At 57.7% G+C, this 17,253-nt stretch overlaps 1 protein-coding gene across 4 annotated transcripts; it reads right to left on the bottom strand.

Annotated features, from left to right (window-relative positions):
* Positions 1 to 1,716: 1,716 nt before the first annotated feature.
* SEMA6C (semaphorin 6C) lies at positions 1,717 to 14,773 on the bottom strand. 4 transcript variants are annotated; one of them, XM_047725704.1, is made up of 20 exons: positions 14,526 to 14,772; positions 12,436 to 12,482; positions 10,539 to 10,710; positions 9,036 to 9,150; positions 8,678 to 8,741; positions 8,463 to 8,519; positions 8,026 to 8,127; positions 7,705 to 7,795; positions 7,373 to 7,492; positions 7,117 to 7,205; positions 6,582 to 6,799; positions 6,167 to 6,298; positions 5,729 to 5,881; positions 5,314 to 5,487; positions 4,878 to 5,024; positions 4,527 to 4,604; positions 4,340 to 4,395; positions 4,137 to 4,181; positions 3,680 to 3,775; positions 1,717 to 3,237 (listed from the first exon to the last, which is right to left on the bottom strand). In XM_047725704.1, exons 3-20 carry the CDS (start codon positions 10,654 to 10,656, stop codon positions 2,192 to 2,194), a joined length of 2,901 nt encoding a protein of 966 aa, XP_047581660.1. In that variant the 5' UTR covers positions 10,657 to 10,710; positions 12,436 to 12,482; positions 14,526 to 14,772; the 3' UTR covers positions 1,717 to 2,191. The 4 variants fall into 4 exon arrangements, with proteins under 4 accessions (XP_047581660.1, XP_047581658.1, XP_047581659.1 ...); XM_047725702.1 differs by having other exon boundaries at positions 12,436 to 14,772; XM_047725703.1 differs by lacking the exon at positions 12,436 to 12,482.
* Positions 14,774 to 17,253: the final 2,480 nt, after the last annotated feature.

The raw sequence follows: 17,253 nt of genomic DNA, 5'->3' as shown, positions 1-17,253 counted from the left end.
GAAGCCTGCTTCTCCCTCTCCCACTCCCCCTGCTTTGTTCCCTCTCTGGCTGTCTCTCTCTGTAAAATAAATAAATAAAATCTTTAAAACAACAACAACAAAACAACCTAAAGATCATTTACCCCTTTGTTGTGACCATCTTCAGGGCAAGAACTGAAGTATTTGTGAGACTTGTCCCTCAGAAGGCTGAGAACGGCAGCAGCCCTAACATTTTTCTTTGTCCTGACTTCAACACCTTGGTTTGAAGAGGATAATGAAATTAGGTGACTGGAGAGTTGCTCCACTCCTTCCTTGCTCTCCTTCACTATCTAGGAAACTAGCAACGGTTTTAAGGCATCTTGGTTTAAGTAAGACATCCAAAGAGGGGGAAACTAAGACCTAAAGGATCTCTCAACCTGGGGAAACAAGCTCCAAGCAGAGGCAACAAATTGGGCAGAACAAGGTGTGAGGAAAGTTCAGAGGGCGATTTTAAAAAACATCTTGAGGGTAAAACCTGTTAAGCGAAGATCCTAAGGTTACAAAAGGAAACAGATTGCTTGGTAGAAGATCGCAAAGTTAGGACGCCTAAGCATGGGTTTGGAGGGATCATCATCTCACAAGGTACCATGCTTTCTCCTTTAAAAACATTTTTACATACATTATAATTACTTGAGCCTCTCAACCCCATTTTTCAGATGAGAAAATTGAGGTTTAGGGCAAAGTTCTGACTTGTCAGGATTACAGGAAGTAAAGGGCGGAGCTAGACACAATCACGGTTCTTCACCAAATTGTTTTCAGGGGTTTCTTACTCAAGGCAGTCCTATGGCGAACGGGGAAAGGGGACTGCCAAGGCTTTCTTAGCTGCGGGGCTTGGGGCGGCCTCCAGGCGGCGCCAGCGCGACGGCGACCTGAGGCTCCAACTGAGCGGATACTCGGGCCACGCGCCGGTAAAAACCCGGACCCGTAAATCCGCAAAAGCAGCCACCGCCCGCGTGAGGCTTTAAGTGTCCTTAAACTCGAGGTAGTGGGCGGGGCAGATGATCCTGTCCACCCCTCCCATTGGTTCCCGGGATAACAGACAGGTATCTTCAGCCAGCACCAGCCAGAGAACGACAGAACAGACGCTCGCGGCTCGCTAGTTGATCCTCCCAGCGCTGGGCTGGAGCGCAGCCGGAGACTCCGAGACAAGAGGTTACGCATGCGTGCAAGGAAACACGCGCTCCTACGCCCCCTCCCGCTCTGAGAAAGGGAACTAACTGCTCCTTAGGGAACTACCAAGGCTAGACCCTACCACCAACAGGGCCGAATCCTCTGCCGTTCTTTGCAGCCTATCCATCCTGCGACCTACACTCCAAATTCTTTAGGACGAGATTTCCTGTTGTGAAACTTAAACCACTTGCGCTGCAGCTTTATTTTATTTCTCAAAAAATACCCTCCCCCACCCCCATGGAACAGGCTATGAAAACATCCTTGATCCAGAAACGTGCTCCAGTGCCCTCCCTACCCCACCTAAGTTCTGCCGTGGGTCTCCTGGGCCCTGGTTCATCTCCACACACCATTTCTTCGCTTGCCTCCTTCAGGAAACCTTTCCTGATTAACCCCGGTGGGACCGCAGCCATCCCAATTACTCGGGAGAGAATGCAAGGCCAAGATGAAGGCAGAGATTCGGGGGCAGAGGCGCCTAGCTAGCGGACCGGTTCCCGCCCCGCCCCCTCCGCTAGGAAAGTCAGGCACGGCTCGGGGACACTGCTGTATTGGGAAGCGGAGGCTCCTACACAGTAGGAGGAGGCACGTCCTGGGAGGCCCGAGGAATCTGTACACAAACGCGCGCGCGGCCCCAGCCCCGTCGGTCTGTCCATCCGCCCTGCGGCCCGCCCGCGGCCCAGTCTATGGAGGAAGCCCGGAGGGGCGAGTTAAGGCAGCTTGGCTGAGGGAGGGGGGAGTGGGAGTGCGCCAGTTCCCCCCGAAAAGCTGGTTCACTGAGGGGGCGAGCTTCTCACCTCCCACTCCTCTCTCGAGGACAGGGGGAAAGACGTCAATAAATAAACCCGAGGCGGGCTGGGACCCCGGGAGACTCTCAGAGTCCAGGAAGGCTGGAGGTGTGGAACACGGAGAGAGGGAGGGCCTCTGTCCTTGGAGATGCGTCCACGCTCTTGGCCTTTGAGGGCACGGGCTTCAAGGGCGCCATCCGAAGACGTGGCGCAGCTCCCTTTTAAAAGTTAAAATGGCTGCCGTTGGGGACAGCCGGCTGGGAAGAGGGCGAGACGAGGGGAGGCTTCGGGGGCAGCTGGGGTTTCTCGACGTCTACCCTCTTCAGAGCGCGGCCCCGATACCCCTCTGGCCGGCCCAGATACAGGAGATGTCTCCCGGGACCCCCGCAGTACCTGGAGGGCCCCCCCGAGGGGACCCGAGTGAGCAGGGCGGGGGGCGCCCGGTGCGTGGGGAAGGGCATCCTCCGACTGCTTCCGACCCCTAGCCGGGGAGCAGGGGCGGAGAGGGCGGGCCGGGTGGACGGCGCAGCACACTTCCCCTCGGGGGGCACGTCCAGCCTCAGAGGCGGTCCGCACTCTCGGGGGAGGAGGCTGGAGCCCGCAAAGAGGGAGGGGGCGGGGGTGGGAACCCGCTCTGGTGGGAGCGCCCGCGAGGTCAATGCTGCCACCGCCGGGGCCTCGACCCCTTTCCTGGATGGCTGCGGGCCGTGCAGGTAGCGCAGCAGTTCTTCCAGGGTGGTGACTTCCACGGCCTGCCCGGGACAGCCAGGCGGTGGTGGCCTCACCAGCACTCGCGGCGCTGGCCCTCCCGCAGCGCTTCCGCCCCGCGCGCGGCCGGGGCCCTCCTTGGCGTTGTTCCCATTCTGGTTCCACTCCCAGGGCCCCCCAGCGTGGTGTAGGTGCTTGACGGGCAGCTCGGGCGTGGACTCCGGCGTGGGCAGGCAGGCCACCTCCGGCGGGGCTACGCCGTCGGGGGGAGGCAGGAAGGTGGTGTAGAGCTGGGGCATCTGCGCCCCGTCTCTGTCCTTGGGCGGCAGCTCTGGGCCCGCCCCGTGCAGCCGGGCCAGGCTGCGAAGGGAGAGAGGGCGCGGGAGCCCCGGAGTCTCGACGTCCTTGCTCCGACGTCTGTGGGCCCGGCGACAGGCGCAGGAGACCAGGAGGCCAGAGACTGAGGCGCCCAGGGCGAAGGCTGCAGCAGCACAGGCCAGGAGGAGTGGGATGGGGACGGAGAGGGAGGCTGAGGCTGGGGGGAGGTCCCGGCGCACGCCTGCTGACCGAGAGGGGAGGAGGGAGGCTCAGCCAAGGTAGGTGGGCATGGAGGGCAAGTTCGAGTTTCACCTCTCTGCTGCTGCTGCTCAGCTTCACTCCAGCACGGGCTGACCGTCCTCATAATGACACTCCCCCCCCCCCCCCCCCCCCCCCCGCCCCGCGCTCAACACACAGTCAGTCCACCACACTAGACATCACACACAGGCTAGGGCTTGGGCCTGGGGAGTACCCATCCCAGCTCCGGGCCCTGTAGCCATGCCAAGAGCCAGTTCCAAACTCTGCCAGTGCAGAAGGCGGTGGGTCAGAGCAGCCCAGCTCTGGGGAGAGGAAGCTCCAAACAGGCATTAGTGAGCACCAAACGCGTCAGTGAGGGGCTTAGAATTCTTCAAGACTCACCAGCCCCATACTTCACTCCTATCCCTCCCAGCCAGCCCCCTTACCCTGAGTGTGAGCTCCAAGAGTGGAAGACTGGGGCCAGGGGTGGGCATCACTGGGGGGGCTGGGGGTCTCAGGGGAAGGGCCAGGACCCAGAAGCACTGGTGACAGAGACCAGGTCAGAGCCAATGAGGCTCCTGTTTTCTACCTCTGACACCCGTTCAGTGGGTCCTCCCCACCCCTGCCCCCACTTTGGGGTCCAGAACTCCAGTCTCTACTTTCCTCTGGCCATGGGGAAAGGCTCACCATGCAGGACATTCTTTCATGTATTTTTTTCAAAAACTATTTATTAAGCACCCTACTGTGTGCCAAGCACCAAGCTCTATGCGGGCTGTTTGGAGGATGCCAGCCCTCATCTGAGACCTAGTGTGTGTGGGCAGCTGTCTGCTGCCGCCATGGAGCACAGACGTGGGTGCGTGGGGGCTGAGCAAGGGAAGATGGCGTTGGGATAGGCAGACTCACCATAAGCAGAATCCCCTGTGCCAGACTGACTCCCAGTAGCTCCATCTATGAAGGAAGGCAGAGTGACGATGGGGGGGGGGTAGCTTCATGAAGAACCAAAGGGGGCGACTGCCACAGAAGTATGTAAGCCCACACCTGGGCTGTAGCTGATGGCCGTCACAGCCTTGTGCAGCTATGGCTATGGCTGTCCCAGCCCTCTTTACCTTGGCAGTCGCCGTGCTCCGTGAATTCCTGGTTCCCAGCTGGGTCCACATCAGTCCTAGCAGGAGACGGAGGTAGCATAGGGTGGTTATATATCTTGCCCCCAGCCTCCACCCTGGCCCTGAGCTGCTTAATTGAGTGGGGCAAACAGAACTTTCTCCTCGGGAGATTTGGGGGCCCCTCACTTACCCACCAGGTCCCCTGATATCCACACAGCCTCTGGAGCTGTGCCATCCACAGTATGGGTCCTGAGAAGCCAGGCAGCTCCTGGGGAAACGGAGTCATATGAGTCTCACCGCTCTAATCCCATCCCATGGCCCTGCCCTTCCAGCTCTCACCCTGGCCTGCAGGAGGCCCCTGGCCCCATGTTCCCATCTTGTCCTGTCCCAATGCCTGTTCTAGGCCCTGGGCACTGCCCACCTGCACAATGCCCGGCGCACCCTTCCCTCCCAACCACCCCCTGCATTTCCCTGCCGCACCTTCCCCCATGCCTGTGTTCCCAGGCTCCTGTTGGCCCTGGGGGGGTCAGGCCCCTCTCACCTCCGACAGGCCCCGTGCCGGGCACACCGGCTGAGAGGGAGGTAGATGATGCAGCCAGAAAAAGCCACAAAGAGCCTGTGACCTTCAGGGTCCAGCTCCAGCCCTATGACCCGCCGTGCTGTTTGGGCGGCCCGCTTCCCACTGCATCTAGGATGAGGCAGGAAGGAATCAGAGATGGGGCAGGGGAGGCTCCATTCTCCCTGGGTCAGTTAAAGAACAGAAGGTGGGGAGGTGCCCAAGACTACAACTCCCAGTGTTGCCCCACCACACTATCTAGCTTCTTACCAAACCCCTCTACCCTATAGCTTCGGCCACGTGGAAGCCTGCGTTGGAGTCCCCACCACATCCCCACATCCCAGTCTACCAGCTCACTTCCCATTCCTGCTCTGCAGGGTGATGATGGGGGGCGGGGAGCACTGCCAGACCAAGGCCTCACCTGGAGGGGCTGTAGGCATTGATTTCCTCCAGCAGGATGGGCTCACGTCCTCCAGAGGGCCCCCCTGGGGGCAGCACCTTCAGCACGGTCCCATCATTGGAGCCCAGGAATAGGACTGTGGTGTTCCTGTAGGGACCAGCCCTACCATCCACAGCTAACTGGGTCAGTAGGGCCCTGGAGGGACAGGCCTCAGTCAGGGCCCCCCGACTGGTGGAATCCGGAGTGTCTCAAGGACAGTCCATGTATCCTGGTACGCACTCCTGGGTCCTTCCCCCATTCCCAGACATTCCTTCATACCTCTCTCCCTCCATGTTCATGGGTTCTTCCTCTCACCAATGTGACTGACCCGTGTAAGGTCAGAGGAGAATGGCTGGGGCGTGGGGGTTGGTCAGCAGTTGTTCTTTTAGTGGCATACCTGCTGGTGAGGGTGAGCAGAGGCTGATGGGTGGCCGGTGGCACAGCGGGGTCCAGCAGCGGGTGAGCCTTGATGAAGGTCAGGACATCATCGGGTAGGTCTCGAGAGGAGGGGAACAAGGCAGCCACACCAACTCCGGCACAGGATCCTGGCCTGGGAGGCACATGGGAAGGGGCAGCATTAGGACAGAGAGCCAGGGCTCAGTTAGGCTCTGTGCCCCCCACCAACTGCTCTCAGATACGATCGGTAACCCTTGCTCTCTCCCTTCACACAGATGTTCACACTACCACTTCCCCCTTCTCTGCAGCTCATCAGTCCCATGCCAGTCCGCTAAGCCCTCTCCCCATAATCCCACAGACCCTCTCTTCATAATACCATGTGGGAACTCGCTGCTTGCTTCTGCCCCGACCCCAAAAAAACCACTCTCATCCTGGGTACCTGGGGGAGGGAACCCTGTCCTCAGATACAGGTGTCCAGGCCCCATCCAGACTCCTCTGCTCCTTGAACTTGCCCTCAAACCCATGCTCGATATCATCCAGGTAGAAGGCACAGACCGCAGAGCCAGGGATGCTGAAGGAGCCAGAAAAAGATGCGGGCTAGGTGTTGGAAGGGATCACACAGCTCCTCCCAGGTGAGACGGCAGCTAACCTTAAGCACCATGTTAGGGGGCGGAGCCTGAGAGGGCGAGGCAGCCCCCCTGGGGGCCATGCTGGGAGAAAGAAGGTCAGAACAGCAAGCTGGCTTTGAAGGGAGTTTCCCCTCCAGGTAGGGGCATCGGAAGGCTTTGAGAGGGGAGCTTAGACGCTGGTGGGACAAGGACAGATTGGACCACATTGGTTAGTCTAGTACTAACCTATTGGTCTGGGTGGTGAAGACCCCAAAGAGAGCGGAGCGGCCATACAAGTCCACAGGCCCAGTTAAGGCCTGTAAGACGTCAAAATAGAAGGTAGAGTCCCCAGGGACAGAGCAGTTGAGCCTCAGCTTCAGGAAGGATGTCCAGTGGCGGTCCAAGGCCCGAGGCGAGCCACCCATGTCACGCTTACACACACGGGCAACTCGGGAGAACTGTACCTGGGGTAGGAGAGCAGGGGATGTGGAGAACAGTGAGGGCCTCAGGGCCAGTGGGGCAGGGTGCGGGTGTTGGGGGTATCTGGGAGCACCAAGGGACAGAAGCCAGGGCCACAGCAAAGCAAGGGTATAGTGTGGTAGATCAGACTGGGTCAAGGATGAGGGACACAGCAGGATGTGGGGGCAACTCCAAGTTGGGGCTCAGAGTCCAGGGGATTGTGTGGTGGACATGAGGTCCAGCAGCTCTCCCCTGACTCTGACTGGCTCCTCAGGATCAAGCAGAACCCTCTAGCTACCCCCACTGGGGCCCACCTCCTTACCCTTCCCAGCCGGGCATCCTCCACAGAGACCTCCCGGAAAAAGAAGTAGACATGGTCTCCATGCTCCAAGGCATGGACAAAGTGTGGCTCTGAAAGGGGAAACGGAATGGTATGCTCAGAAACGCCCAGCCCCACGCAGCCTCTTGCCTTGGCATACACGAACCGTACCAGCGGCCATCTGCCCGCTCCCTGCCACAGTCCTCCCCCTGCACCTCCTCCCCATGAGCAGCCAACCTCCCCCAGGCCCGGCCCTGACCTCTGAGCCACTTGGAGTCGTACTTGGCGGAGCGGAGTGGGGGCTGAGGCCCGAGGCTTCTGTAAACTACAGCATCACTGGCCTGGAAGTCCGCAGCAGTGGCTGAGTAAAGGCTGCCCTCTGGAGGGGTGGGTAGGGTGGGGTCAGGTGAAGGCCTAAGGATCTGGCTCTTCTGGGGTCGCCTAACCCAAGGCTTGGGTCTCCCTCAGCCTGACCCTGCCCCCAGCTCAACCCTGCACTCGGGAGCATGGGCAAAGATCAAATTGGAAGAAAGGCTAAGGCCGGAGCCCCCTCCTGCCACAGGCCCGCTTCTTACATGCCTAGGTGCACACCTGCAAAGACAGCCACGTTGGACTGGGTGGCATCAAAGGGGCATCGAGCCTGTCCACTCAGCTCTTCACCCTCCTGCTGCAGCGAAGTTATCTGGAGGCAGAGGGAGCAGGTTCTTGGAATCCTTGGGGTCTTGGAGTCTGGCTCCACAGCCCACTCCCTCATGTCCCCTTGCCTCTTTCCCCCACCCCTTCTGTACCCTTGCGCTCGGCACTCCCAATCCTCCACCGTGGCTGGCCTGTCCCCACCAAACTGGTCGCCCATCTTGGGTTCTCTTCCCACTCCCATCCTGACCTCGCTGCCACCCGCCTCCGCCTTTGTACCCCATAGCTGCGGCACACGGGGCTGAATGAATTCGTTCCACAGGCAAGGAGTGTCTGAGAGTCCCAGGGAACAAGAACACGAATGTAGTTGTGGCACTCGTCCTAGAGAATCCAAAATTCTAGGTCAGCAACAGGAGTCCGTACGATTGGGACAGGGGGCCCAGGACGTTAAGGCCGCCTCCCTGCAGCCAGTCATAGCAATGTAGGTAAAGTCCCAAGTAAGCTAATCACTGCCCCACAACCTCAGGCAAATTCTTGGGCCTGCTGGAGCCTCACTTTTCCGGGAAGGAAGGTGAAAATCATTCATTCCCTTTCCTGCACATTTCCCCTATGGCCTGAGATGGAAGTGGGTGGGAAAGCGGGCACAGTGCAGGACCGCTCAGACAGAGCCTGGAGGCAGGAAATTCTCCCCTCAGAATTCTCATCCCACTCCTCACCGTCAGCTTTCCCCGTACAGCACAGTTCTCCATGTCTTGACTCCGCCATGTCAGATACTGAAGGGACAAGTAAAGGAGGGAACATCATGGGGCAACCTGGAGATCCGCTCACATTATGGCTCCTTTTGGAGTCCTCGTCCCCCCCCTGCTTTATCCCCACAGGACCTCTCCCAGCCTCATCTCCAAGCCTGCACCTCCTCCCACACGCCCCTCACCTTGTTGGGCACCAGCCCTGTTCCTTTTTCCTGAGCTTGAAGATCGAAGGAGAAAACGTGATCCCTGAAGGGACAGGTAAGGAAGGATCAGAGCCAAGCCAAGGTACCCCACCTGAGCTCCTTAGCACCCACCCTGCTCAGGTTTAGCAGCTCAGAGACAAACAGTGCAGACCTCCTGCCCTCTGTCCTCCCCCTTACTCCATGCCTTGGCATTTGTGCCCTGGGTCCAAGCATGTCCATGTCCCATGGCTTGTACACCTGCATGTGTCCCCTGCAAGATACTGCAGTGGCCATGCAGGTTCCATAGCTGCTCAGGAGCATGCATGTTGGCCCCACAACTGTGCCACGGTCAGTTTACCGGGCAGCCACTAGCAAGGTCCGGTTCAAGGTCAGGAATTTCTGAAAGTCCAGCCCGAGTTCTGCAACCACAGCATCATCCTCCAGGCCCCGGAACCAGGATAATGGGGAAGTACCTGGAAGACATAGAGATGTGGGAGATGAGGGCCAGCCAGACCTCCCTTCCTCAGTATCCTTCCCGACAAGACAAAGCTCAGCCGTGGACATCGTGGAAGAGTGAGGTGAGTTGTGAGGTAAAGCTATGAATACAACTATTAAATAATGCTTGCTCACTCTGAGCACTTAACTTCTGCCAACCACCCTGTTAGTACTTGAGAACCGCCTATTTTAAATACAGCTCTGTGAAGGAAGTACTAATAGTGGCCCCATTTTACAGATGAGAAGCCTATGGCCTTGAGCCATTAAGGAATTTGCATAGCTCGATGCCCATGGCTGGTACTGGGGTTCCAGTCAGGTCTGTCTGACTCCAAAGCCGAACTCAGTTCCTTCTGGGGAGGGCAGTGGGGGGGAGGTGGCGAGTGCTCCTCTTTAGTTCCCACATCGCACGCTGTCCTGTATGGAGCACTTACTCCATTTCTCCCAGCCCTTAAGGTTCTTCAGAGGCCACCTCAGCCCTCCCTGGTTCCAGCCTCCCCTGACCCACTCTGGCATCCACAGGCCTGACCATGGGCCTGACCATAGGCCTGACCATGGCGACCAAGATCTTCAGCGCTCCAAGGGAGCTCAGAGTTCAGGGATTGATGTCTTAGCATTTGCAAGGTGCTTAGGCTAGCGTCTGACACACAAAAGTGCTACTCTTATCCCCCAACCCTCACTCCCAGTGACCCAGCTGTGGTTCTTTCACCCTTAGAATTACTCAAAATCCTACATAAATAACAGGAACTTGCAAATAAAGTTTTTTCTTCTCAGAAAAAAAGTGGGTGTATGGTTTCCCTCACAGCAGGACCCCGGCTTAGTTGTGGCACAGATGGTGGAGAGGGAGGTGAGAGGTGTGGGGGCACCACCGAACCAGCCCCAAGGCTTCGTTGTGTAACCAATAATAATAGCAAACACACAGAAAACACTGAGTGTGTGCCAGACAGCGTTCTCGGCGCTTTCCGAGGATGCCCTCACTTAATCCCTAAATAACTCTAATGAGGAAGAACACTATCTGTTATCTTCATTCTGCAGATGAGGAGACCGAGGCAAAGAAAGGTGAACCACCTCAACCGAGATCTGCAGCTCCCAAGCAGCTGGGCAGGGATTCAAACCAGCTAAAGTATGTGGTCCGGCTGGGTTGTCAACCCCCTAGCTGGGTCTGTGTTGTCAACCCCTGCGCAACAGTGTGGCCTCAGAGCGCAGCAAGTGGGCCCAGCAGCGATGGGCAACAGGCTTGAGTGCCGCCCCCCCTCCACTTCCCTCCGCTGCCTATCTTCCTGCACCTCACCTCCCATCCTCCCTCCTCCCTTGCTGGGGTCTTGAGTGCTGAGCTCACACAACAGGGGGGTGGGCCGAGGTCACTCACCTTGCAGGTCAGAGGTCAGCAGAGGGAGGGGGTCCTGGGGAAAGGCCGCCTGGGTGTGGGGAAGTGAGAGCAACAGCAGCAGAAACAGCAAAGGCATGAAGTAGGGGGCACGGGGCATCCTGTGCGGGGCAGCTTAGGCCCCAGGGGGTGCCCCCTCACCCATATGCCAGCCCTGGAAGGAGACAGACAAGAGTGGGGACGGGGCTGAATCCTTCACCCTTAACACTGGCAGGCTGCTCCCCTGATCTATCCCCAGAAGACCCTGTGGGCTGGGGGAAACAACCCTTTCTCTGGCACTGCCTCAGTCCCAGCCAGCTGTTACTGTCACTCAAGGCGTTTCTCTCTCCAACTGGCCCAGACTGGCTAGTGTGAGGCCTGCAGGCATGACCTCAGGTAAGGACAGGGCACACCCGCTCCCCTTCCAAGCCTTCTCACTCAGCCTCCTCTCTTCTCTCCTGACTGGGCCTGGGACATTCGGTAGGTGACACCTCCTGGCCCCCCCTCTTGCTAACCCCTTCTCAGTTATAATTAGACACCAAAGCCTTAAAATTTGTGACTTAAATAGTGACTCCTTGGCACTGGGAGGAGGAAGAGGGCACTATGTCTGCCTCCCCCTCCCTCACAGACCCCTGCGGCACCCTGGGAGCCATGCAGGCACTGTGCCCAGGCAGAGGCAGCTATGAAGAAGCTATCACCCTAGATAGGGGTGAGGAAGAACAGAGTTGGGGGAGGAAACCTAGGGGTCACCATCCTGGTCTAAGTTCATGGTTCAAGGGATCTTCCCATTGCTGGGGAGAAGCTGGGTGGGGAGGAGAGTGGTAGTGGGGGGCTGCCTTAGCCAAAAATGAATCTGCATCAAAGCCAGATCAGAGGCTAAATTTAGCTCTGGCTGCAGCTGTCTGCCCAACCACTGTGCCCCCTCCCAGCTTCTCTAGCCCCCTGTTCCCTCCTGGCTCCAAAGAACCAGTGCTCACACTTGCCATGGAAGAGCAGAACCACCCCCCTACGAGGAGCCAGGCAGGGAACTGGCTGTCCTGGTGAGGAGAAACGGCTGCACATGTATGTCCCTCTCTCCCTTCCTTCCCTCTTCGGGCTGCCTCAAAATGGAAATATAAATAATTCAACGACAGGCAGGCAATGGTAGCCCAAAGTCCAGGAAAAGATGGATATGGCCGGAGAGACGGGAGACAGCCGTCCTTCCCACCAATCAGAACCATGGCCCACCCCCAGCTGACCCAGGTGGAACCCCGTGGGAGGTGTACACCAGCTTCCTGCCCTCCTTCCCCTCGAACTGGAGTGAGGGGCTTAACCGCTCCGAAATCAGGGCAGGAAGGGTGAGAATCCTTTCTTGCTGTGAACAGACTGCTATTCTTCACCCATCCTTAGGTGCTCATCCTGCTGTGTCCCCTAAACAAGCGACCCTGGGCTTCCAGGACCAGCCCATTCCGTCTGCCCAATTCCACTCTTGAAGCCAGGACCCAAGTGTACCCCACCCCCAGTTCAGCGTCACTGGTGGGGAGGCTGACGTCAGATGGGGTCCCAAGAGGGCTGGAGGAGGGGAAGGGGTAGGAACACCTAATGATGACCCCCCCCCCCCAGGGACAGAGCAGTCATCTGCTAACTAACAACCCCCTGGTTCTGAAAGGCCAAGCCTCCCTAACCGCGCACATCCCCCCCACCCCGCCATGTTTCCGGATGCTGTTGGTCCCAAGGGAAGAGAAAGGGACACAGCCGGTCTCCTATCCTCCCCCTCCAAGTTGCCCTGGGCAACTGGTATCTTCACCCAGGAAACAACTTTGGTCTCTGGCAAGTGGGGAGAACAGCCAGACCCTCTTCCTGTTCCCAGGCCATGCCAGCTTCCATCTCCTGCCCTCAGGAGCTGCTGCCCTTTCCTTACCTGGGGTGATGACTCCTGTGGGGGTTTGAGGGGGATAGGATTCTGACCTGATGAAAGAGGGACAGGAGGGAAGAGGCTTAGCTACACCTCTTTACTACATCCCTTAAAAGAAAATGTGAAAATTCAGAAGTCTATGAGGCCAGGGTAGGGGACCTGCTGCCCTGGAAGAGTGTGTGTGTGTCGGGGGAGTTGACATTAAGCTTGATTGCAAAGGTGCTGGCCGCTTTGTACCTAAAGATGTGAGGGCAGGGGCTGGGGCTGGCTCCTAGCCAGAAGCTCCTGGAATTGCATGACCAGTCCTGGGGAAAAGGTTGACTGGGAGAGTTTGTGGGGGCAGGATGACCACCTCCACATTAAAACCCTCAGAATCCAGCAGGCTTCTTCGCAAAAGCGCCCTAGCTGGGGACAATAGAGGCTAATTTGCATCTCATTTACATGCTCTTCATTTCTAGGCAAAATGCTCTGATAGCAAGCACCCCCAGCCCCTTTCTTCTTCCCTGAGAGAGCAGGTCCTGCTCCCTCCCACCCAATGTCTCTGCACCCCACCCCACCCCAACTTAGACTGGATTAGTCCAGCCTCTGAAAACACTTGGTTGGCCTTTGCATTGGCCCCCTAGACTTAAGTATAATACATCTTTAAGAGGGCTTCCCATATCTGTTTTTGGAGAAGCAGTATCTAAGCAGTCCCCATCCCACTCCAGGCCTGGGGAAAGGCTTACTCCGCTGGGACCAACCCCAGCTGCATAATATCCCCCATCTGAGGAAAATGGCGGGGGGCTGGGGGGGCTGGCTGTCTCTATCTCCCCCTCCAAGGTCCTCCCTTTGCTGGGAGAGGAAACAGCCCTTCTCTCTCCTCCTAGCCCTTGCAGCCACCTCTGGGGAGTGGCCAGGTCATAGCCAGAGTCATAAGCAGAGTCTTAGGGGAGGCTGGGGAAGGGATGGAGAAGGGGAGACTGGGCTGGGGACAATAGCAGGAAGCTCTCAGGCTGGTTGCCCACCCCAGTCCACCTTCCTCTGGGGGAGTAGAGGAGAGGTAGAGGGGGTGAGGGGCGGTCCGAGAATCCTCGAGGAACAGGCTGAAGGCGCCTTCCCTTCTCCAAGACATTTCCCCCAGCCCCTGGCTCCTAACCTACCCTCCTTCCTACCCAGCCCCCAACGAGGATAATCCAGGTGTCTAGACCCTGGCATAAGGTGGGCCCAGGGCCAGGGGCTCGACGTGTCTCCCCTTCACTGGATCTGGGGCTCCAAGAGGGGCGGGTAACAGAGTCTGGGCCGGGACCGGGTCCCAGAGCCACGTTAGCGGGAGGAGGGGCTGGAGGGGCCTGCGGGCGCAGACAGAGTGGGGATGGGAGCGGGGATTAAGGAGCGGAGGCGGGTCTCCGAGGCCAGAGAAACAGGGCCAGAGGCTGGGAACCGAGGAGGGCAGGCCTGGGACCAGCGCTGAGCGGGGTCCTCGGGCTCAAGGTGCAGTCGCCAGCCAGGCTCTTCTCCTTCGGAGACCCCGGTCTAACAAAGCCCCGGGGCGAGTGGGGTGAAGGAAGGAGGAGAGCATGGAGACTGTTGTTTCTCTGGGGGGGCCCCCCTTCCCCCACTCTGCCCAAGCCAACCCCCTGAGAGGTGCTCAGACTCCCGTTTGCACAAGGACAGAGGTGCAGGCGTCACACCAAAGTCCGAACGACGCGTCCCCCTTCCCATCCCTGCAGGGACATCGAGAGGGTCCAGTTCTCCGCGGGTCTCAGAGCCTTAGTTTTCCTGCTGGGGAGTCAAGGGACCAGATTTTCCACCCTCTGTACGGTGCGCGCCTCAAATAATCGCCTTTCGTGCTCCCCAATGCAAAGGACGCGGCTCGGAGAAACCCGGTGGGAAAAGGCGCCCAGATCCTGCGCCCAACAGTGCATTGACAGGGTTCGGCCACGGTTCCCTCCTCTCTCCGTGCACCCCAACTCCGCTGACCCTCTCCGTCAGGCAGGCACACAGCGCGCTGGCACCCTCCCGGGTCCCTCTCGCACTTCGGAAGGTTGTCCCCAGCCTGCGGCGCCCCGGGTCCTCCTCGCCTCCCTGCAACCCCATCCCCGCTCCGGGGTACTTGCTCGGAGATCCGGGTCAGCGGGACCAAGATCGCAGCGGGCGGGCAGCGGCCCCGCACCGCGCCGAGTTTGCAATCCGTGATTGGGGCTCTGGCGAGACGTGACGAGCGTCCGAATGGGATGGAGCTCGGATCCGACCTCGCGGGCGCAGTCGGGTCGGGCGAGTCCTGGGTCTCAGTCGCAGCCCCCACTCCAGCCGCGGCTCCGCGCAGGAAAACAATGCGACCGCCCGGGGCTCTGGGCCGGGCCCCAGCCGCCCCGCCCGCCTCCCGACTGGCCCCTCCTCCGGCCCGCCTCTGGGTCACCGCAACCAGTCCGGCTCTCGGAAGCTGTCTGGACACCGCCTTCTCGACACCTCTCCACCAGTAGTCCTTCTTGGGGGCGGAGGGTAAGGAGCACCGCCCACCGAGAGGGCCAGGCGGGGAGGCTGAGCCTGAGACCCAAGCCTGGCGCTAGATGGAGAGACCCGAGGACCGTCGCTAAGACTCGGACGGAGGGGATCACATGCTTTAAAATGGAGAGGCCTCGGGAAGAAATCTCACAAGAGAGGGAGGAAGAGAAGCTGGAAGGAGCGACAGACGAAAAACCCGGAGACCTTGGCTGGGCTGAGCTGTCAAAGCCGCGCGACTTTCCCTCCCTCCTTTCTCCCCAGGGGCTTTGGCTATCCTGCTTCCGCTTTGAGAGTCTCCCCCCTCAACCTCTACTCTGCCCCAACCCTCTGTCCCTCCTCTCTACTGTTTTTACTTCAACCTCCTTATGTCTCCGCACATGCCTCCTCCCTGTATTCATCATGACCCCAATAAGGGAGGCCTAGCATGCACTTGAGGGCTTGAAGCCTGGGAAAGGAAAGGAAGATGTCACCAGGAGGTTTTTCTTGTCCCCATCATCTCCTCCCCTCCCACCCTGTCAAAGCAGCATGGGCTTGGGCCACTAGGCCAGGAACTAGGGAGCCAGGAAGCCAGGGTCGCTGGCAATCAGGCTGTTGGTTGATGGAAGAGGACAGGTGAGTGGGGCTCAAGCCAAAAGAGAGATGTGGAGATTGGGACAAACTGACTCAGAGAATCACACAGAAAGAGGAGTAAGGTGGAGACTCCAAAGAGGGAAAGTGACCAGTTGTCCCAACCCCACATAGCCTGACTGGCCCCCAGATACAGGATTAGTGTTGTTCCATCTTCCTTTAGAGAGCCCTGGAGATTCTTCAGACAGCAAAACAGCTCCTTCTCCATCTCCACCCTCCAAAAAGACCCTTTGATTCTGGGAAGGTCAGCAGGGAGGGAAAATGAGACTACTTCAGACAGCACTGCTTGGCTCCCACCTTGGTATTGCCTCCTTAGATTTTTCCCTGCGTGGGGGCTGGGACAAAAGACGTTCTCAAAATTCCCAGGATAGTGGGTGGCCTGGGAGATATTGGCATTCTTGGATAGTTTTATCTGAGTGGGCACCTCCTTTCCCCTCCTCCTACATACTAGTCTCTGGACTGGAGGAGAGGAGGGGCAGGGGTTTGCTACTTATGGCCAGTCTTTACTGAACTGAGATCAGGATGGGTAGCATCGCTGACTGGGCTAAGCCTCACAGCAAGTAACCAAGAAATATAAACATACACACACATGCACACACACACAGAAACATGGAGATGGAAGACCAGGTGAACCAGTGAGACTAATCAGAAACAATAGAACAATACTTACACAAGGCTAATTACAGAGGGTCTTGGGTCCAAGGCAATTCGGTGTTTTAAAGGTTGTAAAGAGGTTTTGGGAGGGGCGCCTGGGTGGCTCAGTGGGTTAAGCCGCTGCCTTCGGCTCAGGTCACGATCCCAGGTCCTGGGTTCAAGCCCCACATCGGGCTTTCTGCTCAGCAGGGAGCCTGCTTCCTCCTCTCTCTCTGCCTGCCTCTCTGCCTACTTGTGATTTCTCTCTGTCAAATAAATAAATAAAATCTTAAAAAAAAAAAAAAGAAGTTTTGGGAGAAAGACAGCTCAAAATATAGAGGCACTTGGAGGTTGAAAGAAATCTCCCCAGCTCTTAGCAAGGACTTAGGTAATCAACTATATGCCCATTAAATAGATTAGTGAATGGAGATTGAGGTGTAATTTTTATTTTATTTTATTTTTTTAATTTTTTTAAAAGATTTTATTTATTTATTTGACAGACAGAGATCACAAGTAGGCAGAGAGGCAGGCAGAGAGAGAGAGGAAGGGAAGCAGGCTCCTTGCTGAGCAGAGAGCCTGATGCGGGGCTCGATCCCAGGACCCTGAGATCATGACCTGAGCTGAAGGCAGAGGCTTAACCCACTGAGCCACCCAGGTGCCCCAGTTGAGGTGTAATTTATTTAAAATTTTAGGGCCCAACTAAAATCTCGGTTCCATCCAATAAGTATTAAGCACTTACTTCAGGTACAATCCACTGTGGGATGTGGTCCCAGTCTTTTAAAAAATGACCATCTACTCTCCCACCAGGGCAGCCCCAAGAAGGAGTGCCCCAAGACCACCAGCCCATGACAGCCACAACTCCAGCCAGCCAGCCAGCCAGCATAAGTCACCAGGCACACAGTCTATACAAATGGTGACCATACATAAGGCCATCATCCCTTTAAGTTTAAGAGTAGTAGCTATTCCACTAACTCATAGAAACAAACACAGAAAGGGGTGCCTGGGTGGCTCAGTCGGTTAAGTGTTTGACTTTGGCTCAGGTCCTGGTCTTGGGGCCCTGGGATGGAGCCTTTTGCTTCT

The sequence above is a fragment of the Lutra lutra genome, chromosome 4, assembly GCF_902655055.1.
Source record: "Lutra lutra chromosome 4, mLutLut1.2, whole genome shotgun sequence".
NCBI classification, from domain to species: domain Eukaryota; kingdom Metazoa; phylum Chordata; class Mammalia; order Carnivora; family Mustelidae; genus Lutra; species Lutra lutra.
The sequence above is the reverse complement of the archived record's forward strand: the minus strand, read 5'-3'. Positions and strand labels throughout refer to the sequence as shown.